Source organism: Felis catus, chromosome D4 (assembly GCF_018350175.1).
Source record: "Felis catus isolate Fca126 chromosome D4, F.catus_Fca126_mat1.0, whole genome shotgun sequence".
NCBI classification, from domain to species: domain Eukaryota; kingdom Metazoa; phylum Chordata; class Mammalia; order Carnivora; family Felidae; genus Felis; species Felis catus.
The window spans coordinates 21152317-21178645 of record NC_058380.1 but is presented as its reverse complement, the minus strand read 5'-3'; the positions used below and the strand labels follow the sequence as shown (position 1 = coordinate 21178645).

The 26329-nt window shown below is 42.1% G+C and overlaps 1 protein-coding gene across 14 annotated transcripts in view; it reads right to left on the bottom strand.

Annotated features, from left to right (window-relative positions):
* TLE4 (TLE family member 4, transcriptional corepressor) overlaps positions 1–26329 on the bottom strand; it is a 142051-nt gene that overhangs the window by 60859 nt on the left and 54863 nt on the right. For 8 of the 14 annotated variants that reach the window (XM_023243373.2, XM_023243381.2, XM_023243378.2 and 5 more), the window contains 2 exons: positions 10405–10609; positions 9126–9142 (listed from right to left, as the gene is read on the bottom strand). In XM_023243373.2, coding sequence (XP_023099141.1) covers positions 9126–9142; positions 10405–10609 — 222 coding nt within the window. The remainder of the gene's footprint in view (positions 1–9125; positions 9143–10404; positions 10610–26329) is intronic. The other 6 variants (XM_023243374.2, XM_023243382.2, XM_023243379.2 and 3 more) reach the window with 1 other exon arrangement.

Genomic DNA, 26329 nt, shown 5'->3' with positions numbered 1-26329 from the left:
ACTGTGCTGGCTCCAAACAGCCGCTGGCGGCGGCCTATCAGCCCGGTTCTTTGTCCAACGGGCCCGGGATGGAGACTGACGTCCCCTCCCCCCACACCCCACCCCAGGGCGGGAGGTTAAAATCACAAATGTCACAACTCTCAGAGCAGTAGCACAGATCAAGTGTTAATCTAAAGGGAAGGGGTGGGTGAGGGGGAGAATACAGGCTGGCCGGGCGAGGGAGGATCTGGAATGAAGAGGAGAAAAATAAAGCCAGTGAATAGATCAATAGAAGCAACAGCTTACATTCAGATTCACAGGAGAAAGAACACACCGAGACAATCATTTCCTGGGAAAAGCTCAAGCCTAATGAGAATTTACTCTGCTCCTTTATGTGACAACCAGCCCTTTTGTGGCACGGGCTTCCTGACTGACAGGAACCCAGGGCCCCTTAATAGGATTTCCATATTATTTCCAACACCTGCCCAGAAGTTATTTGTTTACATTGAAGGAGGCAAGATTCTCAAATCAGACATCTGCTTCTAGTTCAGGCATATCTTAGGAAACCATCTAGAAAGCAGCTTTGTTACCATGGTGACATTTTTATTTTCCGCCTTTAGTTGGCTCAAAACATTAGCATTTCCAATTTTATTTTGTTGTTCAAAAGGCCAAATGTCGCTCAAGAAAACAGAAGTTTAAAGAAAGATAAATGAAGAGACTACTCAAAAATTTCTAGAATTAAAATGACCATAGGAAAGAGTAAATCAAAACGAGGCGTCATTACATTGCCTACTAGCTTCTCTCATTGGGTGGCATCGCTAAACCTGTTTACCTTCCCCCTCCCCTCTCCTCTTCCCCTTAAAAATCTGAATACTCAGCAACTTGGAAAGCACCAATTTTGAAAGACAAATTCAAGAATCCTTAGGGTGTGATACAATTAAATAATGAGTCCATTTCCATGAAAAAGAATTCCCCTCGCTCGACCCTATCACCGTCTTAAGAAAGCTCACTTACAACAATAATGCTTAAGACATTTTAACTTCCACCTCACTGCAATTCAGTACAGGGGCGAGGGGTGTGAAGGAAAGGAAAGTGTAAGCTTTTCTTGAACATTCAGAGGTTGAGGAGGGGATGGAATATTAAACAGCGAGGGAAGAAAGGTAGATGACGCAGGGGTGGGTTTCGCGCAAGGGCATGCTGTTGTTTGCAGCCTGCGGCTGAAGCTGCACGACTACGGGAGGCACTGGACCCGGGGGTGGGGGGACCGTGTGTTTATCCACCACCTTCAGCCATCGCAAAGAAACAGGAATCTAACTAACTTATGGGACTAGTGCTGGAAGCCGGACATGCTTTCTAAAGCATACAGAAACAACTGGATTGGTTCCGAGTAATGCATCTGATAAAGCTAAAGTAACGGTACTTTTGTTCACTTTTTAGATTCAAAGGAAAACAACGAAGCAGTTCAACGCTAACATTTAAACTTCCGATCTGGCAGATCTAAGCAGCATTTACTGAGTCTCAAAATATGATTTTCTTACTGTCATTTAATGACAAGCTTATTTAAAGGAATCTAAAATTCTTGCAGAAAGCGCTTCTCAGCCCTCAGCACCCTTCCTTTCTACTCCTCTGTCACGACACCAGAATGGTGTTCAATCCTGCCCCAACGTGGCTGGCACGGCCATAATTAGATAAGACTCCTCTCTACACCTGACATTACAACCCTTAGTAGTGATGGCCCTCAGGAGTAGGGAGTCTTGAACTCCAGACACACATGAATTACTTTAAACCACCACAGAGTAAAATACGGGAGTTGGATACAAGTAAATACAATGATTTCCAGCAAAAATGATTCAACAAAGCCTGAGAGGCAACAATGCACAGCCACCCTGAGTGGTTTTGTAATTTTGCCAGAGTAGGTTATGGGTGTTACTGTAAAACACAAAAAAGATGGTGAACAATTCTTTGGAATACTTTTTTTGCAAGAACTATCTACATTTGAAGAAACAAACACTTTTGAAATTCAAGGACCAGTAAAATTAATCTCAGGCCCTTCCACAAAACTGAAATGTTAGATATTAACTTTTCAAGAGATGAAATGCATTCTAAGTAAGCAAATTAGACACGTTAAACATCAGGATGAAAATGTCTAATAACGAAGAGGGATGGTTCACGGAGATAAAGAAACCAACCACCCTTGCCAAAAATCAGCTGGGGAAGAAGCCCCACCCCCACCCCCACCCCCCCACCCCCTGGTAATTATTCCTTCTGCCTGGGTGATGGGGGGGGGGGAGGAGGGCACAGCAAAGGAGCAGCACCTCTCCCCCAGTCACATCATTAATCCATTTGTGCCTGCCACCTGAGGACCAGCTATGCCCTAAAGATATTTATTCATCCGTTCGACAAACAAACAATTACAACATATTTTCTGGAATTAGGGCACCTGTTACATTTCACACAGCTTACACGCCTGGAGGCAGGTATCAATTAATACTGAACAAATTACTGCATCATAAACCCACAGAACAAAAGTTCCCAGTTGTCCCTCGATAAGGTAACTGTACATAGTAAGATGCACATTAGAAACAAATACTTCTACAAAGAACAGAAAAGCAACAATGATACTCAAACATTTCATTACAAATTACCATCTTATTTTGGAAAACTGAAGAGTTAAACATTAAATGCTTGAGAAGCCTACTTTAAAACACTAAACTATCCCCTAGGCACCCCACTCCCAAAATGAAATAAAACTGCCACTTGTATTTATTTGGCTAATGGTGTGGCCAACTTTATTAATGAAACATACCCTATGGTATAAGATTTTTATTGTAAAGTTCACTTGTAGGGCAGAATTAAATTACCTAAGAAAACATCTACATTCCAAATGCTTGAAAAAAATACCTGGCAGAATAGCTTTGCGATCCAGGGACCTGCCACTGTGACACAGCTTAACCTAGAGGGAGAGAGGATTCCAAGCAGGGTCAGGATTTTCCTAACTCTATTACAATTCCCTTCTTAACTAATCCTTGATGTGTCATCCTATACGGTTCCACAAAGAAGATTAAGATTTTTGCCCTCAAGGAGCTAAAAATTTAGTGGGAGAGAACTTTATTCTGTTGGAGCACAGGGCATCTAGGACATCACGCACAAGGAAACAGATGTACTTAACATATTTTAAAAATCCTACTTAAAAACCTATTTTTGAAAGCCCATCTTGAGTCATATTTACGTTGGGAAAGTGGAGTTGGATTTCAAATACATCACAGTGTGTGTGTGAAGGTTAAAGGACACAAAGAGAATTCCATTTATCAACGATCAGCATCATTTGTAATACACCTTTGTGTATTAATAAACCTCATTAGATTGGTCATCGCCAACACGTACACGCAAACCAAGGGGTCATTCTTCTACCCATTCTCCCATCGTAAGAAAAAGACATTTCCCGGTACGATTCAGCACAAAGTATTCTTGCCACCACCAGGAAGCACAAAGAGACATTTAGAATATGGACCATTCTACAGGAAGCCCAGGCCAGGTTCGTCAACCAGTCAGTGGCAGAGGGAAAATTTTAAACGTGAAGGAAACACCTAGATTAAAAGAAACCTGAGGGTATTACAACAAAATGAAATTGATCCTATTTGGACCCCATTTCAAGCAAATAAATTATTGGAAATCATCAAAGAAGTTTGCTTGTAGGCTGGATATTAGAAGCTATCAAATAATTATTTTTACCAAGTGATTAAAGGCATTACGGTTACCAAAAACATGTCCATTATTTAAAGACATGTGTTCACTTTACACGCTGAAGTACATAAAGGCGAAGGCATGCTATCTGGGATTTGCTTTAACATACTTCAGCAAAGGAGGAATAGACTAAACTGTGGCTGTAAATTGACAGCTCTTATACCTCCATGTTAAGTATATGGAGGATCTTTGCACTATTATCTCTATTTCTAAGTTTTTCCAATTTTTACTAGCAAAAAAGAAGGCAGAGTCACCCCAAAAGCTTCTTTTTTGAGGATGGCACTGCCTATGTGACCTTGGACAAGGCCTTAGCACCTCCTCACGTCTGAAAGACGAGCATATGCCAGCCTCCCACCTTCGCCGCTGAAATCTAAACTGAGCTGCACGTGCAGCAGTGGGACTGAGTAAGAATCCACCGTATTTTTCCCTAGGTTAGAGCGGATAAGCTGCAGTGTCCGAGTTACAGCCCTTATTTAGATACATCCTTTTCTCAGAGTACTGATGCCTGAGAGGAAAAGAGGAGACAATGCAAGCTCCAGTAGAGTTTGGTTTAGGGCTGGTGTTTTGTTTATACCGTCTCGCTAGTGTTTTATAGATTTCATCTACTCCTCTTTTTAACCTAGTCTCCTATCACTTTATGCCTTTGTCTTTCTATAACATGTCCTTCTAAAGTCTACAGTAATGAAAGATGGGAATCAATCCCATCAAGCTTTCTCCCACACGGTAAAATGCCAAACATTCCCATCTTAAACAGGTGCATAGGGGCGGGGAGGGGGGGGCAGCGTTAAAAACAAAACTGACTGGGCCATTGGGTTATCCCCTCTCGCACTGGTCCCCCTTTCTTCTTTCTCAAGCGGCTTCTTCCCCACTTTCCCCCACACGAGACATGCCAAAGGGCTAAACGTATAAAAGGCACACTTTTTTCAGACTGACACTCCTTTGAGACAGGAAAAAAACCCATCATCAAATCATACAGGTCACACAAGATCCTGGAACAGAACCTTAACCATTAAGTCTTGGTGTACCAAGTAAAGTGGCAAACAGAAGTAATCATTCTGTTAATTCAAGCTAAAAGCCCACTTTCACCTGTAACACCCAACTAATGAGGTAAAAGTGCTTTCTTGGCCTGAATCATACACTTCAATTTCTATATAAAAACAGTCTGAGTCTAATTCTCCACTGACAAACCTTTACTGCCAACAGGAAAGAACTGGAAGCAAGAAGAAAAGCAACGTATGATGTTTTAATCATCTACATAGAATAAACACCAAAATATAGCAGAGGCAGAATACACAAGCATTGCCTTAGACACCACTAATGAGCAGATCATTCTGAAAACCGTGAAACAAACAAACAAAAAGAATTCACGTAGGAAATGGAGGGAAAACACAGTATATGCACTCACAGAAAAGCATTTTGGTTGAAAAATAACTACATGTAAGTTTAGAAAAATAAAGTGCACCACCCATACTTATGCTAGCAAGACTTACAAAAATTGTAAGTGCCATATTGGCGGACTGTGTGGAAACATAAACACGGCATTTTAAGATGGTATGCTGTTTCTGGAGATTAATCTGGCAGTGTACAAGTCACTAAAGATGATCATACTCTCAAGATGAGCATGGCATTTTGGGGAAAACAATCCAATGAAAATAGTAAGATAAAACCACCACCACTTTGGAGGAAACAAATGTACTTGTGCTATATTTTACCAAAAAACATGGCAAATCCTTCACAGGTCTGACTCGAGGAGGTTACTGCATTTGGGATACATAATATATATTAAAAGGACTAATGAAATCACAAAGTTTGCACAATACCAATTTGAGAGGGGCCATGGAGTTTACCAATAGTTGGTGAGAGTGAATTTCGCTATTTTTCTATTTCTATTTAAGCTGGTCTTGATTTGGGTATCTGTCATTTGCGAGTCGGTAGCAGAGTTGTATAGACATTTGGGGGTAATAAGACTAACTGCTCAACCTCAAATTCCTACCAAGTTTTGGGTAACTTGGCCTTCATACCTCTGATTCATCATCCTCACCATCAGCCGCTCAGATAAAAATGGGAGAGTGATGTGAGGAGCCTAATGATTTCTCTTCATGAACTGGTGCCACCAGCAACTAACTGGGCAGCTCCTGGCAGGATATGGGAATGCCACTTTGGAGCCAACCAACTTTTACCCCTTTACCCTCAGGAGGCACGGGCAGTGCGAGGTTCCACCACACTAGAGAATGTTCCCTTGGTTTCGCTTATGATGCTTCAAGGCATGAGGGAAATGGTACCGTATGTGCCAGAAGATGGTGAGAAAGCCCCCGGTCAGGAGAGAGAAGTGGGAGCCCCACTGCGGGAGCTTCTTGGAGAGCTAAATTTGGGCCTTCCAACCTACCCCTAAGGATAAGAGTGGATCACGGTCTGTGTTTCTGGGACCCAGGCTTGGGCATATGGAGTTACAGAGAGCCAAATGAAAAGCAGGTGCCCTGGACCCTCGCGTCAACAGCCCTACAATACACCCCATTCTGGTTTCTTGTCACCAAATAGACCGATTCTTGGGCTTCTACAGTGCTTTCTCGTTTAGGTCCATATTTACCTTCTCCACCCTTGTTGAAAAACTTCAGATACAGATCTGTAAATAAAAGGCTTAGGAATGAACTTGGCTACTGGAGCTATAGAAAACAAGATCAATAAAGCCAATAGCATAGGTTTAGTGGCCACAGAACCTCCAAGAAGAGAAAGGAAAAGGAAGAAAAAGGCCCAACACTTTCACAAGTGAATTTTTCTCATTTTACTCGACATCTAAAAAGGTAAGGCACCTTAATTATCTGAATCTTTACAGTAAGTTTAAATTACATTTTATGAGCTATTCTGAAATCTGCCCTGTTTAATAATCTGTAACGTCAAGAAAACATTTTAAAGTGTCTCTCACAATTAAACCCATCCACAACCTTGTATAAATCAAAATTTTGCTACCATATCAAAATGTTACACTGGGGCTGTATAACATTGCCCACATCCTCATTACATGCAACACTAATTACTACCAGCAGATTCAGAATTTTCTGCACATTAGAGGCTTTTAGAGGAGCTATAAAAAATTTCAGGCACCATTAATTTAAATTTGTATTGAAATTTCCTTTTGACAGATGGCCAAAAATTACTTATTATTTAGAGCACCAGAGCTGCCTGTTTGCACATTAGAAGAGGAAAGGGAAAAATTAAAAGCAAGAAGGAAATTTATGTCACGTTCATTACCTGTTAAATGTTAAGGAGCATTATCCTGCATGAATAAATTATTTCATACAAGCCTGACTCCAGCTGCAGGCAACTGGCACGCTCCGGCTGATAAAAAACCATCTCGAGTCACACAGCAGACAATCATAAAAAGCCCCTCTTAACCAGGAGCCACTTAAGGGAGGATGAGGACGATCAATGGAACAAGCAACTAACTTTCCCTGAGCATCACAGAACACATTGCCGAAAATCAGCAAACTTGTTTCACCTCGCAAAGCCACAGCACAACCCCAAAGCTGACACAACTTCCAATTTGAGAACGGTAACCGACAAGAAACATCTATTTATAGCTACCATTCCATAATAAATCAAGGAAAATCATCCACTTCTATTTGCTTTTTGTTTTCCCCCTGGCTGCTGGCTATATAGACACTCACTCCCAGACTCATCCTGAATGATTATAGATGATTTCAAAATACACCCTACTCTGGCACAAGGGAATATAAAATGTAATTGACGCAAAAGTGTGCACTGGAGTATAAATATTTTCATAGTCTTCTGAGAGTGGGGCAGGACAGGAGCTTTTGTTTAGTTCACTGGCCTGCCTGAAGGTATGTATTTATCATAAGAAGGCAGGGAGTGTTTACATGCCTGGCCTCAGAATAACTAGACAGGCTTTCCAAGGGCTGCTATCAGCTAATGCTGGTGGATGCATTTACTCACTACTTCTAAGTACACGTGTGTGGAACACTTACCACACTCAGATTAAAACTGCTCTTTTAAAAAATCTACATACTGATATGCATATTCTACAACAAAATACACAACTATAAAAGCGTAAGTAAATAATTCAGTGTGTGCAGTTTCAATTGTAAATGTTGACATTTCTATGGGTGTACAGATGCCCTTTCAAATTACAAAGACTCTTGAAGGGTAAAATAGATACACTTAATTTTTATTTTCCATTATGTAAGGGTTTTGGAAAAAAGGACAAGGAGTCAAGAGGCGTTCAAAGGGAGAGCACATGTGGTTTCAGGGGAAGATTTTAGTCTTCATAAACATAACTTCATTAAAAACTACAAGAGACAGAACTGCTTATAATCCACAACAATCAACTGCTGCAAAATATAAGGAAAAGAACTGACAGCATCTGTGCATTGGCCGATGCTTGAGAACTATGCTTTCCTTCTAATCTGTACAAAATACAATACATATTACATATATAATTATGCGTAACACACGGGCATATTTACACCGTGGCTGGCTCAAAAGTGATCGAACAATTTTCATATTTTCCTCATGTCCTGCCGTGGTGGCCTGTTTTTGTTTGCTTACTATATAAATTCAGGCATCCTGAGTACATCCCATTCTGGGGTTACACAACCACATCCAAATTATTAGGCCCCCAATACTTTTCCTCTTTCCCTACAACTTGTCTATAAAGAGATATAGAGGCAGATAAGAGAGATGCAAAACTTAAGGAGAATACCTTATTATACCAGGAAACAAGATGTTATTCAATGGGGTCATACCTTTTAGATCCAAACAAAATTTTTTAAGTTTATTTATTTACTTTGAGAGAGAAAGAGAAAGAGGAAGAGAGAGAGAATCCCAAGCAGGCTCCACGCTCAGAGCAGAGTCCAAATGGGGCTCGATCCCACAACCCTGGGATCGTGACAGGAGCCAAAATTAAGAACTGGACGCTTAACCGACTGAGCTACTTCAGGCGCCCCGAAGAAAAACGCTTTAAAACAAATGTTTTGTTAAGGAGTTTTGTAGGATGGAATTGTTTTCTAAAACGAGACTAAGGTACATTTCTTATCAATCAATTTATTTACTCTTCATTATTATTTATCTTACAGCCAAAGCCTAAGTGAAAAGAAGTAGTTATTCTTTGTCACACAGCAAGACGTGCTAAAATGAGCACTGCAAGCCAGATCTTCTGTAGGACAATCTTGGTCTATAAATCAGATTGTGACAGAAAAGTAAGACTGAGATTTTCAAAAACCTCCCACACACAACTGAAAACAGTCAAAAAATGCAGCTGACCACTATTTGGTCACTATTTGGCCCACCACATCATTCTGTACATTTCGAAGACTCCATTTCTAGATTTATTCAACTCATTTAGAGACCTAGTAAGCCATTCCTTAATCTGTGGGTTTGAGTCCTACCTTGATGGAGTCTCTGTCTACAGGCAAAACGGCAGCAACACAGGTGGTGGGAAGAAGGGAAAAGAAAAGTACCAGTTAGTTTACATAAGATCATCCATTTATCAAACTTGATCTCTGCTAAATAATAAATGGCACAGATGGCAATTTTGCATTCAAGTTCATTATTAATGCCATTCGACCAGATCCACACGCAAAGTGCCAATCTACCTTTGACACAATTTCAGAGGCCAAAGCTGGATACTCAGATTATTTATACTCCTTATTGACTTGTCCACTTACAAAGATGTTTATAGTCACGCTTCAGCTCTGCATCACAGCATTTAGGTAACTGGCTGACAATATTACAGCGTTTCCAACATCAGAGATGGGAAATTTATGTTTAGGTGATAAAAATCATTTACCCAAGATTGTAATTCATGGTAATGACACTGAAAGAGGAGTAGATATGAAGTTTTAATTACAACCACACCCTTCTAACGAATGAACCACCCTTGTGCTAACTAAATTCCCACAAAGGAATGCTGGGAGAAATCTCGTTTGCTTTTCTGCCACTGACTAATAAAAATTATCGGTAAGCACCATACAAACAGACGGTCACATCAAAATATCTCATATACTTTCATGGAGGGAAGAAACCAATCTAGAAGGAGCACAACTGTCCTTTAAATCAATTATTTGCATAAACAACTGTGCTGTTCTTTTAGGAAGAGATGAGTTCATTTCATGCTTCCAGACAGCCTGTGTGAGAGAGGTAGTTAAATCAACAGATTTAATTTGGGCTGCACTTTCTCAAGTACTAAGACTACTAAAATTGTTTTCTCACCTGCAAGATTTTTATCGCACCAGATAGGCTGATCTGATTTATAAATAATAATTGGCTCTGTTAAATTATCAAGGAGTTTCTACCAGTAAGTCTTTTCCCAAAACAGAGGAGGTCAAAATGAGCTATTAATGCCACTCACTATTTCAAACATGGAGCACTGTGGGACTTCATTACTGATCTAGACTTGGGGAACACAGGAGGTAGCATGGGGTCAAAGGCAGTAACCAGGAAACAGGAGCCCTTGCCTTTGGGGACTGCATTAACTCTTGCTAACCGCTAGGGTATCATTTGGAAAAAGACTGCTTCCAATCATTAATTTCCCTTCCAGCAGAAATCCTTTGTCGAGTCAGTCACCGGTAAAGTTAAATCCAGAGCCAGAATGCACAACGGTATCCAGAACCCACCCTCAGTGGCAGGCAGGTAACAGCAGATTGACATCTTGAGGGAATCACTCACCTCTTTGGTGATCATTGTCATGGTGCTTCTTCTCATCTTTAATTGGAAGGTGGGACTGGCCTCCCAGGGCACTGGAGAGGGCCAGGAGGCCAGCGCTGCTCCCAATGGGAGGAATGGCAGGGGGCTGAAGGCCGGAAGGGTGTGGGGTCAGAGGCACCGGCAGACCATGTCCATGTGACAAATGCTGGGCCTGGAGTTGTTGCTGCTGTGAGAAATGAGACACAGATATTGAACTTGTTCCCCACCTCCACGTCCCCCCACCCCCCGCCAAAAGAAAAGAGGTGCAAACAGATCATGGAAAACCCAGCACCCGTGAAGGAAAGGTTCCTCTTTTGTATACCTATTTTTTAGAAGGGGAGGGAGGGAGATGTATAATGGAGAAATGCCCTTAGATTTGGGGGTTTTGCACTTCACCGTGAAGAACTTAATTCTCACTGAAATTAGCTAAGTAACTTTTAATAGCCCAAAGTCAGATTTCTTCAAAATGTTCATATTTTGTTCTCCAAAACATAAGGCCTTGCTATCATACATTTCTAATCAAAACACATACGTGACTAACTGTTAGAGCAGTTATGGTGAACCAAAAAAAAGCTGAAAATTGAGAAAATTAGCGTTAAACAGTTCTCCCAGAACCGCTGCACAGCATGCAGCAAGAGTTAATTTGAAAGAGAAAACCTGAATTAACAACCCAGAAAAGGAAACTGGTTGCAGCCACCGTTTTAAGCCCTTTAAGTGTCCTCAGCGGTACTTGAGCAAATTACTAAAGAAAATCTAATGTAGCAAGGCCTGGGTCCTCCTGTAGGCTTGCTCAATAATGCTGAAATAATTGGGCACTCTGTGCACGTTTAGTGATGCTCGAATGGAAAGCTAGAGGCCTGCCCTTGTACTCTTCTCTAGCGGCCGCCTCTGTGTTGTGACAGGTTTATCTGAGGGGGACTGTGATGCATGCACCAGTAACTGTGCTGACAAGAGTTTAAAGTCATTTTTACCAGCACACTGGCAACACATGGAGAAAGCCCTCGAGAGGCTGGAATGGGAGTGCTTGACCTCAGCAGAGGCCACATCAAGCTCAGCTACAGGAACTGCTCTGGGCAGGCCTTGCTGCCTCCCAGGAGTGGGGAGGAGGAGGGGGAGGTGACAGGAGGGCGTGAAGTTAAACATGTCCCTCAACAGGAACCCCCTTCCACTGGAGACCCTGCTTAACAGTGCTGGAGGAGAACAAGTGCTGAGAAATTCTCAGACTAACTTCTGTAGTGATTACATTTTAATTAATGCCTCTAAATAAATCACTTGTCAGGTCTATCCTATGACAGCCAAAGAGGCTTCTATAATCTTTCCAAGTAGGACTGCACAAAATAGCTTTTAAAAAAATACGTGGGGCGGTGTATGCTGCTGCCCTTCGCTGGCAAAAAGGATCCTGAAATGCTTTGTTTAAAGTGTGTATGTGGGGCGCCTGGGTGGCTCAGTCAGGAAGGCATCCGACTTCGGCTCAGGTCATGATCTCGCAGTTCACGAGTTCGAGCCCCGCGTCGGGCTCTGGTGCTGCCAGCTCAGAGCCTGGAGCCTGCTTCGGATTCTGTGTCTCCCTCTCTCTGCCCCTCCTCTGCTTGTGCTCTGCCTTTGTCTCTCTCTCAAATAAATAGATACTAAAAAATTAAAATTATATTTATATATAAAAAAATATTTCAATGAAAAAGTATTTTTTTCTCCTCCCCAAGTGACTTTTATTTCCTTCCTCTTCCCTTCTACGTGTCTTCCTGTGTCTGACCATAAAAGTCAAAGTATGGCACTAATTAGCTCTTTTCTCCAATTGACCCACAACTATTTTCTGGCTACATGCAGTTAAGATACAATCAATAAAGTAATGACACTTTCAAAGCAAGTTTACGTGTATAAAACAGAAAAACCGGAGCAGCATTCCAGACTTTCCACCAACTCACACCCACCCTGTGGTCTTGCAAAGCACGAACTGTCTGGACAGTTCAAAGTAATGTATTTTTTCATGTGAGTAGCCAAAATCATGTTCATGACTCTTTATGTACTGTCACTTAGTTGTGACCAAAAAGTATGAGCACACGATCGTATGTTCTAGATGTGCAGGAAATAATGTCTACGATGAAAACAAGGCCTTTAGGTAAATATATGGCAAATTTATTTCAAAACCTCATTCCACTGAAATAACCACACAATGCTCCAATTCCCTTTCTCCTCTAAATCGCCTAATACTTCGTGGGTATGGGTCAGGCGTGTAGCCACTTTCTGCCTCAGATCAGAGTTCAATTGGCAAGCATTTATTAAGAGCCTGCAAATGTGGCTCTCTTCTCACCTTCCCTCGACTCTGAACTCTGGGAGTCTACATCTGACTCAAACCCTAGCTCATTGCAGGCACCCAGACTCAGAATATCTGGGCAACTTCAAAATATAGATGTCTATTTCATTAGACAAAAAAAAAAAAAAAAGCAAAAGCAAAGAAAAAAGCCCTCAGTCAAAAACAAACCTTCAAAGGTGCAGGTGTTTCACTGTTATTTTTTTCTTGCAGGACAAAATAGAAACACTATCACCCTCATGTTTCCAGTCAACCAGGAACTTTTCAAAGGCAGAAAACACAGCCCTAGAGGCTGGTGCACAATATGCACTCACTATTCTACCTCAAAGCAGCTCTGATACCACCTGATCCTCCCTCCTCCATGTCCATCCGTGAGGAAGGAGGGGCCCTTTTCCCTTCCAAGGCTGAGACCCTTCCCCACCTCCCCAGGCCATCAGGTTGTGGTCGGCCCCTCTTCCCTTCCATTGCTGTCGATTCTCCAGCTCCCTCCCCTACTCCTGCTCTGGTGGTTCTCTCACCGATCTGGTCCTTCTGCTAGCAAGCCGGGTACCAGCATCCCTAGCATTTGGTTTAGGATGAACTGCCCGGTGAACGCTGAAAGAACCCGAGGTAGCGCTTTTTCAGGAGGGAAAAAAACACTATATTTTAATCACTTTTTGTGGCCTCCATTGCCCCTAACACAGTGCCCTGCACATAACTGGCACTTGATAAATGTTTGTTAAATTTAATTAAAATAACCTTCTTTTGCCCTCTTCAGCTGCTGGCCTGTATAGATATATCCTTGATTTTGCACAGCCAAACTTCTCTAAAAACTAGTGTAAATTTGCTCTCTCCACTTCTCAGCAACCCCCTCCTGTACACACATACACACACACCCTCTTCCTCCTTAACCCCTATAATTTGGATTCCAGGCCCACCCTTCTCATACAACTGACCACCTAGATAGCAATTATTTCAGGATTTTACAATTTTCTTTCTCTCTGACACACATGCAGCCACAGACCGCACACCCTCCTTGCTGAAACCTTCCTTTACCTGCTTCAGGAATACTGTAATGACCCCACGGCCTCTCTTCACCTCTCAATGCTCAGCCGTTAGATTTCCTTTTCAGCTTTTTCTTTTCCTGCTCACTAAAGAGAACAGTCCGCAACTGTCTGCTCCTCTCCCATACTCTGGTAGCCCAGGTCTAACTTCTTGCCAGACAACTCTACCTGACAGTCCAATATTCCCGGAAAATAAAAACGTTCAACACAAACGCCCTAGGTAACTTCCACTGGCTCAAGTTCATCAACCACCATCGATTTGTTTTTCTTCTGTGCGCCTATATCCATTATCACCAAATCCTATCAATTCTCAAATAATTCCTTAAATTTCTACCACCACCATGCCCGGCAGACCCTTATCATACTTTGATGACAGCAAGCCTCCATTAGCTCACTCGAATTCATCCTGCATCACCACTGGCATTTTCTTCCCCTCAATTCCTGTCATCTCCCATCTCTTAAAACCACCTCACCCTGATTTCACCAAGTTGTAGTCAGTCACCCATCCCAGCTCACCTCCTGTTTCACTTGTTCTTCAAGGGCCTCTCAAACGTTCCGTGTCTACTATCTCACAAGACTCCCTGCATCATTCACTGCGTGGGCTGCCTCGTAAAGGTACTGTCATTCACCTTTTTATGGCTAAGAAGACCTTGGGCTTGCCAGCGAGACTGAGAAGTTCTGCAGAGAAGAGACCAGCCTCAAGCCTCTGTACCCCTGGCACCTAAACTCACCCCTGTTGAGTCATAGGACCATACATTTAAAGCTTTGGATAATTAGATTTCCACTACATACGAAAAGAGTTCCTACGTACCTTTGACCTGGCTTCCGTTAAAGTTGATAACTTACATAACCACAGAAATGATCAAAACTAAAAACTTAACGCAGTAGCACTACGTTACTATTAAGTAATCCCCATGGTACTACTGTTACTATCACGGACTTGGTTCAGATTGCTCTGGTTTTCCCACTAAATGCCATTGTTGTGTCCTAGGATGTCTCATTGCACTGAGAAGTTGTGACTTTTCACATGTCAGCATACCAAAATTACAAAGCCCTTTCAAAGATCCTGAGAATGGCAACATTCAAATTACAGTCACGTTGTTGACTAGAATATGCCTGGAGAGTAGGAGAGAAAAAAAAGAATGAGAAGGGGCTACCAGGAACCCATTTCACAAGTCATCCACTAGCCACACAAAATATCAAACAAAAAAGCACACTCAGTAGGGTACCCTGTAGAAAGGTGTGATTTTAAGCAAGTGTTTAAAATACAAAATTTTAAGACAAAAAGGAGATTAAATAAGTCACCCAAAGATATACGACAAAAATGTAAGACATATGCAGAAATAATACGGTACGTTTGAAAATGTTTGCATCGATGAACAGACCACTTTCTGTATTAAGCGGTCACGTTTAGGTTTCTTTCTGAGTTCACACTTAGAAACTACCCTACAAGGAAGTGGAGTGGCAGTGCACACTGACACGAGTCAATAAAACAAACATACAAGACACCGTCTTCTTTAAATAAAAGCACTGAGTCACCAACCAACCAACCGAACCACACCCTTTCCTCGATTAAAAATAAAATGGCTTCAATCTGTCAAATTTCGAATAACATTCAAGAATTCAATACAAAAAAGAATCTCTTGTCAAGTCTTCTCATCAACAGAGGAAAACTCAAAGCAGATTCCCAGGAAGAGGCCTCAGGTTTCACTGGATATTATTCCAGATCTGAGAGTTGCATAACCTAATGGCCCGCCCTACAACCTGAGCAAAGCTTGCTGATGGGGAATCCATGGCGTCCTCTGTCCTCTGATCTCTGCCCCATCCATGTTAATTACAGAGCAATTAACCTGCAAAGGTTTACTACTTTATCCTACAGTCATGCTAAGAAACGTAAAACTTCCTTATTAAAGACAGAATGAAAAGAAACGTATGTAGAGTACATAGTTCAACAATGACCTGTCGCTAAAATAATTTAAGATAAATCACCATTCTAATTACAAACAAAAGTTGAAAAATAACAACTTGTAAGATAAAAAACAGTCAAAAATCAAAGAGAAGGGCATAGACTATAGTACCAATTAAACATTAAAAGAAAATATACTCTGTGTAACCATTAACTGAGAAAAACGTAGGGAGAAAGATACATATCTTGGAAAAATTCCTCTCATAGAGCTCTCTAGACTGTTACTATCTTTAAGTTGCTTATTTAAAAGGGGGGGGGGGTGGGGGTGGCGGAGAGGAAAAAAACAAACAAACCCAAAACACTCTTATCTCAACCACAATACAAAATAAAAATCCTCCCCCCTTCCCTTGATGGGCCATTGAAGAGAATAAACGTTAAAATGGAGTGAACTTTAAACTTAGACAAGTAAGCATTCCATTAAGATAATTAATTTAATTTTGAAAAATAGCCAGTAATTACTTCTGAAAATATACAGCAATGAGGTGGTAGACACAGCCTCAATTCCGTTAATAGCTTTTTACTGGAGTTTCTGTAACAAAGAATTATTTCCCTGCAGTTTCAAGTTTGGAACGAAGGGTAGAAAGGGACTTGCGAGGGAATCAAGTTCACAGGAAATGTCTTTTGAAATGTTGTCCTACTGCAAAAAAGGAGTTATTTTAATCAAATGACACCAGCTGCGGGAGCACCAGGGCCTGACAGGCCAGTGAGCAGGGAAGTCAGAGCCTCCGTGCAACACAGATCCCTGGCAATCCTGGACAGCTCCAACTGGACACCAGACAGTCTTCTTATCCACCACCCCGGCGGCAATGAGCGTACTTAGTGCCGTATCTTCATTTCTTTAAAAAAAGAAAAAAAAAAAAGTGCATGGCGAGCCCACTACAGAGCGTTAAGAAAGCTACCTAAATTAATGGGGAGTGACAACTGGGACAATGAGCCAACTAGGAGGTTTTGTTCGGCTGGCGAAAACTTGAGGCACGTAAAGCATTATAAAGAATAATAATTGTAATCGATTATAACACATCTTAAAAAACAAGTTTCCAGGAGTGGGGTCCTCGGCACCCAAAGAAAATAGGTGGGGCTGGGGGTCATTCTGGGGCCCAGGACTAGGGAACGGCTTCCAAATTCACAACATCCTTCCTCCGGCTGGCCAAGGTGTGCGCAACGCAGGTGTGACGTGAGCCAACCAGGAGCCACTGTGCTGACAGAGAAGCAACGGGGGACCCAGTGACCTTGAGAGAAGCCTGGGAAGGGGAGGTAGCAGACTGAAATGGAGCGAGTCTAGGGAGGGGCCCAAGACTGGGCTCGTGTCTACATTCTGTGAACTGTGAAGACGCCCTTCTGTGAGGACACTGGCTTGGGGGCTGGGCTGAGTCTGGGAAAAAGACATCCGGAATGGCACTCAGGGATGTACCGCAACGAGGAGGCATCAGAGCCACCCAGCTGGGATCACTGCCATCTATGGAGGCAAGGGCCAGCCACTTAACATTTCTGAGCCTTAGTTTCTTCACGTAAAAAGTGGGAACAGTTTTAAAATCTATCCCCTGAGGGTGCTGGGAGAATTCTATGAGGTCATGCACATAAAACCTTTAGCACAGTGCTTGGCAAGTAATAAACACTCAATAAATGGTGACTGCTATCACTGGAAAAAGGTATCCAGAAGTCCACACACACACACGCACACACACACACACACACACACACACACACGGTGGGGTGGGGGGATTCTTTTTTACAGAATATTAACTTACAAGGAGAAAGAATTTAAAATTTACCATTTTGCCACTCCAAATGTGTTAACAGCATCAACAGAGGCTAAAGCCAATGGGTAAAAAATTGTTGGGGGGCCCAGTGATTCAAGTGTCAAGCATCAGCCCACAGATTACTGAGCTTCCCCAATAAAGTGATACAACTGTAAATATACAAGAGCACCTAGGTAGTATTTTTACTAAAAATACTTAACCTGAATCTAAACATGAGGAAACAATCAGACAAATCCAGATTATGAGACATGCCATTAAGACTGGTCTAGAATCTTCCAAAATGTCAAAGTCACAAAGTAAATGGTTCAGGGACTGCTGTACCTTAGAGAAGATGGTAACAAAGACAGCTGTGAGTACTGAGTCATAGACTGGGGGGAAAATGCTAGGAAGAAAATGTGCTACCACAGACGTTTTGTGGATGACTGAGAATTAGGAATACAAACAATACACTAGATATATACAGACGTGTGAACTGTATCGCCCTTTTATAGGAAAATATCCTTGTTCATACAAGATGCACGCTGACGTATCACAAGGCAAACCGTCCTTGTGACGTTCGGCACACACAAAAAGGCAAAATGTTAACTACCGAGTCTACGCGATGAGTATACGGTGTTGACTTAACTATTCTTTCCACTTCCCTGTAGTTGTTGGGGTGGGGACAGTAAGATGTGCCCTTCTGGCCAAAAGATGGGGAGTTCTTGCTTCCAACAAGTATCTTTAGCAAAAGCTTGTAAGTGAATACGTGGAAAGAAGCAAGAATAAAAAGAACAAAAGAAAACTTTTCAACCGGAGTTTATCTGTAACTGACTCCAACGACTTAAAACATGAATGAGACTTACCGCAGTGGAAAGAACCTGCATTGAGAGCAACCCAAGGAAGATTATCACTGTGAGGAGGATGTTTCTCACGGTCCCTGGGCTGGTCTTTAAGGGGAAGACACGTAACAAGCAAAGCAGGTAATCTTGTGACTCCTGTGCCAAGGACTCTATTGGATTACCTTGTAGTTTCACTCACAGACTGATAACGGCAAGAAAAGCAGGGGAAAAATCCCCCAAATCCGATTTATTATGTTAAATTTCCCATCTGAGATCCTGTCAGAATTTTTTCTGAATTGGTCCAAAGTTTACCAGGAAAGGTAATTCTAAGCAAATTAATAAGAGAAATATAATTTCCTGGAGACTTCTTTAAGCTTTTGAAAGAGTTTTTTTTTAGAGATTTTTTAACGTATTATCTCAATGAAACCAATGATTCTATTTTGTGTTTTAGTCATTAAAGTCACCAAGCTAGGGTGTCTTGCTCAGAAGTTTTCTTTAGTTATTTCAGAGTCCTTTTAAAAAGTCAAGCTGTGTTTAAAAAGCGATACGGGGGCGCCTGGGTGGCGCAGTCGGTTAAGCGTCCGACTTCAGCCAGGTCACGATCTCGCGGTCCGGGAGTTCGAGCCCCGCGTCGGGCTCTGGGCTGATGGCTCAGAGCCTGGAGCCTGTTTCCGATTCTGTGTCTCCCTCTCTCTCTGCCCCTCCCCCGTTCACGCTCTGTCTCTCTCTGTCCCAAAAATAAATAAACGTTGAAAAAAAAATTTAAAAAAAAAAAAAATAAAAAGCGATACGCATTAGGTTCTTCAAATAATCATGCAATTGACCTTCAAAAGTAGAATGAATCGCAGATGATACCGAGATGTGCTGCTCTCCAAGATCTTGACCAAAGCTCCTATGTGTGCTATTTACATGTGTACACACGTGTATGTGCAGGGAATATACACATAAACAAAAGAAAATTTTAACAAACAATAGCAAATAGTATGTGTAGCTCACTGTAATATTTTCTGTTCTCTTCTACTTCTTAATAGAAAATGTTGACTATGGTTCACTGAATTGATTTCACTGCACACTCAGTCTGACTCACAATTCGAAAAACACTGAACCAGGTTCTGTGATATGTGTGATATTGTGATTATAATAAGAATTATATATTTGGTCTCTGTCCACTATTTCTGGCACAGAGAATCCTTGAGAGATTTCCTAAGCAAGGAGGCTGCAGACAAGGTGTTTTGTGTTACTTAATGAGGTGACTTTGGGAAACCACCTAAAGATGGATAGGGGTGGCTGCTAGGAGAACCAACCATGTGATCAGAAGATTAGAACTTTCAGCCTCACTCTCTGACCCCAGGGGAGAGAAGGGGGCTACAGATGGAGTCGCATCACCAGGGGCCAATGGTCTAATCAATCATGACCAAGCCTCTGTAAAAAGTCAAAAGGATAGGGGTAGAGAAACTTCCCAGTTGATGAACACATGGAGAGTTGGAGAGAATGTGCACTAGGAGAGGGCATGGAACCTCCACACGCTTTCCTCATACTTCGTCTTATGAATCTCTTCTTTCTTTCTGTCCCTGAGTTATATCCTTTTATAATGCACGGGTAATCTGTTTAGGTAAAATGTTTCTCTGAGTTCTGTGAGCTGCTGCAACAAATTAACAGAACCCAAGAAGGGAACTATCAGAAACACAGGTAACAACCTGGAGAGGGCAGTGGTGGAGGGAAGATGTCTTACAGGGCTGCGGCGGGAAGCTATGTCCAGGTAGACAGTGTCAGAAATGAGTTGAACTGCTGGAGAATCGCTTGGTGGAGTGGGAATCCTCCCACCCCACTGGAATGGGGTATAGAATTTTATAGGCCAACACCCACACATGTGAGGCCCAAGGTAAGTGTCAGTAGACTTTAGTGACCAAGGAAGAAAATGAAGTCTGGTGGGGAAGCCCAGTGAGCAAGGGAGAAGTAGGATAGAATGTAAATATGGGAATCAGATCATGGACAGAAAGGACTTCAGACTTTCACGTAAAAATAAGGAGAACTTGAGGCTGTGATGAGTTTTTTTTTTTGGTTTGGTTTTGTCTTTCAAATTGAACTTTTAGTTTTCCTTAATGAGCATAAGCTGGCTTGTAATCATTTGGTGGCTACATGTGCTGGCCAGTACCTTCTCTCAGTTTCTGGGCTTGGCTTTCCATTTTAAGATACCTTTTAATACACAGATGTTTTTAATTTTAACTGGGTAACATTATCAATCTTTTTTTCTTATGGTTTGAGCTTTCTGTGACCCATTAAGAAATACTTCTCTACCCCAAGATAAAGATTCTTCTTGTTTTTTTCCCAAAAGTCATCAAGTTCTGTCTCTAATAAGCTTTTTGGATCGACACTGCAAATGATAAGTGGATCCAAGTTCACTTCTTGCACAAGAATAACCAACTATCCCCCCTCAGTAATACTCACTAGTGGCCATCTTTCCCCTCGTGGATCCGCGTGGCCCTCTGACGTATATGAATGGATCGATTTCTGAGTACTTTATTCCACTAGTCTAAAACAAAGACTAATCAGTATTGCGAGCCAGAGTATTAAATAATTTGAAAATGTTAGAAGCGCAGAATGCTTCTGTGAGACTGTGAGAGTGGCCACAGTGAAAGAAGAGAGACCAGCTGGGAGGTAATACAGGGATTCAGATCAAAAAGCAACAAGCGTTGCGGCAGTGTCAGCTGCCAGGAGTAGAAGGAGTGAAGATAAGGTGAGGCAGCACTGCAAAGACACGGTTTTGGAAGGAGAAGGGTGCGAGGAGAACCGACGGAATCCAGAATCCCTTGTTAACACCAGGCCCCCAGTAACTGGGTGGACGATTGGCCTGTTCACTCAGATGGGGCGGAAGTGACGAGGGGGGGCCTACAGATACAATTTTACGATGTACTTTTTTCTTTTTTAATTACTTCATTTTCATAAAGCAATTTTAGGTTCACAGAAATTATAACTTCTTTAGATTAGAACAGTTCTGTGCATGAGGAAGACAAGCAGAATATAAAAAAAATTAAAAGTCATGCAAAATCCTACCAGCCAAATTATGGCTAATGTAATCATGAGTCCATCTAGTATTTCTGTGAATGCATATATAAGCATTTTAAAACACAAAGAACACCATGCTATCTGGAAGTTTAAAGTTCTTCTTTTCCTATTTAGTGTGAATCAAACAACTTTTTCCCATATCCCTACCGTTTTGACTGCATCACTCGTAATGGCCGCATAGTATATGTCACTGCATAGCTATAGGAGAGTTCACTTCAGTGATCCTCATTTGTTTGGTTAAAATTTAGGTTGTTTTCGATTTTGATGTATATACGGAGTCACCATGGTGTTACAATGTATCAGTTAAGACAGTTCCTCTGCAAGTCATGGAATACCCAAATCAAAGTGGTCTGAATAACAGAGGTTTTTATTTCTCACTTAACAAGTCCAGGGTTAGCTGGATCACCTGGCAATATCAAGGTTTTGAGTCAACATGTCTCTGGTTCTCACGGCCTCTCTCATATCCCATTTCCACACCAAGATGACTGCCAAAGCTCCAAGTGTTATCTCATCCTCACACAACCATGTTCAAATGCAGAAAGAGGGCAGTTTTCTCTTTCTGGGTCCTTCTGTTAAGGAGAAAAAGGTATCTCCTTATATCTCATTATATCTCACGGCTGGACTTGGACAGGGTCACTGGCCCACAGCTGGACAGAGCACCAAGATGGCGTAGCCTCCACAGCAGGAGGCAGGCTGAGCCTTCAAGAAACAACCAACAAAACCTGCCTTGACATCTATCTTTACTCACAGGCCGGTCTGTGCCTATTTGCTGAAAGAGACCCCAAACCACGCAGGTAGACAGCAGCTGAAACTTCTCCTTGCCAACAGTTCTTTCTCCCAGATATTCGTTTGTACAGAGATGCGTCTACAACCAAGAAACACCCGGGGTGAAAATACACGACTGCCACTTTGCTTCGGAGCCACAGCGGCACTGCCCCTGCTGGTCAGAGAAGATAATTCAGGTGCCTGTATGAACTGTCACCTTTTCATAAACCCGCCAAGGGAAAAAGATGTATAAAAATCACAAGGGACATAGAACAGCTGTGGAGCTGCCTTAAAAAGGGTTCAAGAATGTACCATTTTGAGTTTTCCTTAAAAGGTTTGTAAGGGTCAGTGCTAACGCTTGCTTATTAGAGCAACACGATTATTTCAGTGTGGAGTATTACGATACCTCATGAAGCCGTTACTGTTCACAAGCAGAATGGACAAGATTTTCTCCAGATGGAGAAATGGAAGCAGAAAAAAAGTACACGGTTTATCCTAAGACAATAAAAAAATTTCAAAAATAGGACTCCCCCAAATATACTGGCAATCCCTATAGATTCTTACGTCCCTCTGCCTGGCCCTCCTCTGCCAGTACCCCTTCCTTCTTCACTCACCCACGGCTGCCTATAGTTCACTTAGCCTCACACATCTGCTTTCGCTGGGTAACTGCTACCCCGATGCTCGGTTCATTACCCAAGATTAACATGATTTATCCATCTTTGGATATACCCCTCCCATGAAATCATGAGCACCGAAGAGGCAGGGACCGATTTTTAATTGTCACTGTGTCCCCAGAACTTGAAAGGTGCTTTTATGAACAGGAAACAAATACAGTATTCTGAAGGAATATTTACTTGCCTGTATTTTTTTTAATAGGACTATATGAAGGGAGCTGCTAGCTCCAGTTAATGCCTCTTAATATAAACAATATTCCAGGCAGTCATTATCATTAACTGTCTGTTAAAGCTAAAATGTTAACGTGGCTAACTTATTTTCCATATCTGTGATGATATCAACAAAATGTAGCTTTGTTTTCTGTTGTTTTGTTTTTGTCTTTAAATTTGAGTGAGAGGAAAAAAAAAAAACCATGAGCAGGGGAGGGGGAGAAAAGAAGGCGGGGTGGGGGGCGAAGAGAGAGAGAGAGAAAGAGAGAATCCCAACTAGGCGCCGTGCTCAGTGTGGAGCCCGTCACAGGGCTCAATCCCATGAACTGTGAGATCGTGACCTGAACCAAATCAAGAGGCGGACACTCAAGTGACTGAGACACCCAGGTGCCCCTTTTTGGTTGTTTTTTTAAACCATCAACAGTTCAAAAGAATTCCCCCACCCCCTGGGCACTATGAGAAACAAATCCAGTAGAAGCTAGCTCCTGCTCTCCAGGCTTCTGAACAATTGTCTAGCCATGTCTCCTTTTATGTCTCCTGCTACAGACAACTGCTTTGTAGCTGCATGCATTCTGCCAGGTATTTTCCTATTTCACATCAGGATTCTGCATGGCTCCACTCCCATTAAAACATAGGCTCACACATTTTTTGTGTCATGGGACCTTCTGGGAAAGTAAGTCCAAAACCTCTCCTCTAGAAAATGTACACATATCCCATCCACCCACCCAGAACTGTGTCAAAATTTCAGGGAGCTAATGGACAGCCCATATCCAAGAAGATCCAAGGACCTGGTTTAAAATACCCGATTTGGTAGTGGTGTTTATAACAACTTTGATTCTTACGTGTGAGAGTACGTTACAGAGAGGGAGAAACACCGGATGAGTCAGGAGTAGCCAAATAATCTGTGCAACTAATACACTTCAGACAACTTAGACTAACCAATTAGCATGTGCATCAGGCACACCCCATTTCCATTTCCCTCGCTGAGCTCCGGGCACTGAACACTGGACAACCCTATAGTGGATCCTGGGATAAAGAGACCATTGATCCTAGTGTAAAAGAAAGAAGAACACAGAGTTGAGGGAACAAATAAGGGACAAGGTCAGATGTGTGAGCTCTGAAGTTGGTCTAAGTTTGGAGCCCAGTCCCACCACTTCCTCTCCTGTGCGGCCTGTAGAAAACGACTTATCCCTTCAGAGCCTTGGTTTCACTTTTGGTAAAGCTGAGAGAGGGTAATACTATCTTCCGCATGGGGTTGATGTGAAGATTAAACAAAATAATCCATGTGAATCCTTAACGCAGTGTTAACCCAAGACAAATAAGAAACGCTTGCTATGTTTTACTTATCTGTCTGGGGAAAAGAATATAAGCCTAGGGATGTAAATCTAGAGAAATAACTATGACTCAAAAGGCCCTCTAGTTTTAAAATAAAAAAATCCAGTTACCAAAAAATAAGCTTAGAAACCATACGTTAGAAAACCAGATAGTGTTTTAGTGGCTATCTGCTCCAGCCATGCAGCCTACAGGTGAGAAAACTGTTAAATGAAATTCCTAAGAGCAAATTACGAGTGACACTCAGGATTGTGTATTTTCTACCAGTCGGAGAGATAGGGGTCAAAACACAAAAACTGCTCAAAATGGAGTATTTGTTCACTTAACAAATATTTATTAACCAGATATTTATTAAACATAATAAACTGCTGCATGTTTAGTGAACAAATAGTTACTGAGTACTTACTGTGCAAATATTTATTGAACACGATGAGCTACATTTGTTCTAGGCAACACGGCAGGAAAAGTGAACAAGATCTCACTTGCTAGTGAAGGGAGAGTGATGCATTCATGAACAAATAAACAGTAAATGCCGTGACAAAAATAGAACCGGCTAACGGGCCAGAAAACGAACTGGGTAAGAGCTACTACAGCCTGCTGGCCAGGGAAGGCCTTTTTCAGGAGATGTCTGAGCTAGGACTCTAAGGCGCACGAGGACGACCATGTCAGGACGTGGAGGGCAGGCCTTCTAGGCGGTAAAAGAGCTGATGCACAAACAGTCACGAAGCAGCTGGGGTGACCCAGGGACAGACAAGGCCAACGTGGAAATGCAGGTGGAAGACAGTCAAATGAAGAGAATGAGCGCTATGTGAAGTCATAGAGGTGGGCGAAGAGTCAGCTCACACAGAGCTTTGTAGGCCACGGGAAGACACTTAGACTTCGTTCTAAGACAACCAGCAGCCCTCCCAGACACGTTTTAAGCAGGGGGCAGCACAGGATCCAAGCTGTATTTCCGAAGATCACTCCGGCTGCCGCAGGAAGGATGAAGTATAGACAGACAGATATGCAAACGAGAAGCCCTACTAGCAGGAAGCTGCAGGAGTCTAGGAGAGGGATACTTGGGACCAGGGGAGGGCAGCGAGCGCGGTCATCCTTGACAGGACAGTCTGGAGGCAGAATAGACACCATTTTTGACAGGAGAGGTTTTTTACTGAGCTTCGATTCTTTCCATTCTTCCCTCGGCCAGTCTCTAGGACACAGATAATAAAGACCTGAGTTCTGAGGGGTACTGGAAAGAGGGCAAACAAGAACAGCAAAGAACAGGCACAAAATGGAATGGCGAATATCAATAATGAAAGCTACAGACATCAAGATAGTATGTCATTGGTGAAAGAACAGTTTAACAGAACAAAATAGAGTCTAGAAGTGGACCCACGTACATATAGTCAGTAGATCTTCTATAATGGTTCAATGGCAATTCGAAGGAGAAAGTTATTTTAACAAATGTACTAAAACAACTGAATCAAATGTCCATCAGAAAGAAAGAAACAAACTCAACCTATATCTCATACCATAAACAAAATTAACTCAAACTGGATCATAGGCCTAAACATGTAACTTCTAGAAGATAACCTAGAACATTTTTGTGGTCTTGGGTGAGACAAAGATTACTGAGAGACAACACCAAAAGTTAAGAGTCATGAAAAAAAAATCATAAACCAGACTTCACCAGTGTTAAAAATTTCTACTCTGCAAAAGATACTGTTAAAAAAGATGAAAGGATGATTGCAGATTGGGAGAAAATATTTGCAAAATATATAAAGGACGTATATCCAGAGAATTTTTGTAAACACTCTCACAGCTTATTACTAGTAAAAACCCAGACTCAAGGAAAAAGTGTGGCAAGGTATGAGCAGAAACTCCTCAAGGAAGATACAGAGATGGCAAGTGAGCACCCAGGCCCTCAAACAGCAGTGGCGGTTATGGAGATGCATGAAAACATGAGGGCCACCATCACTTTTCAGA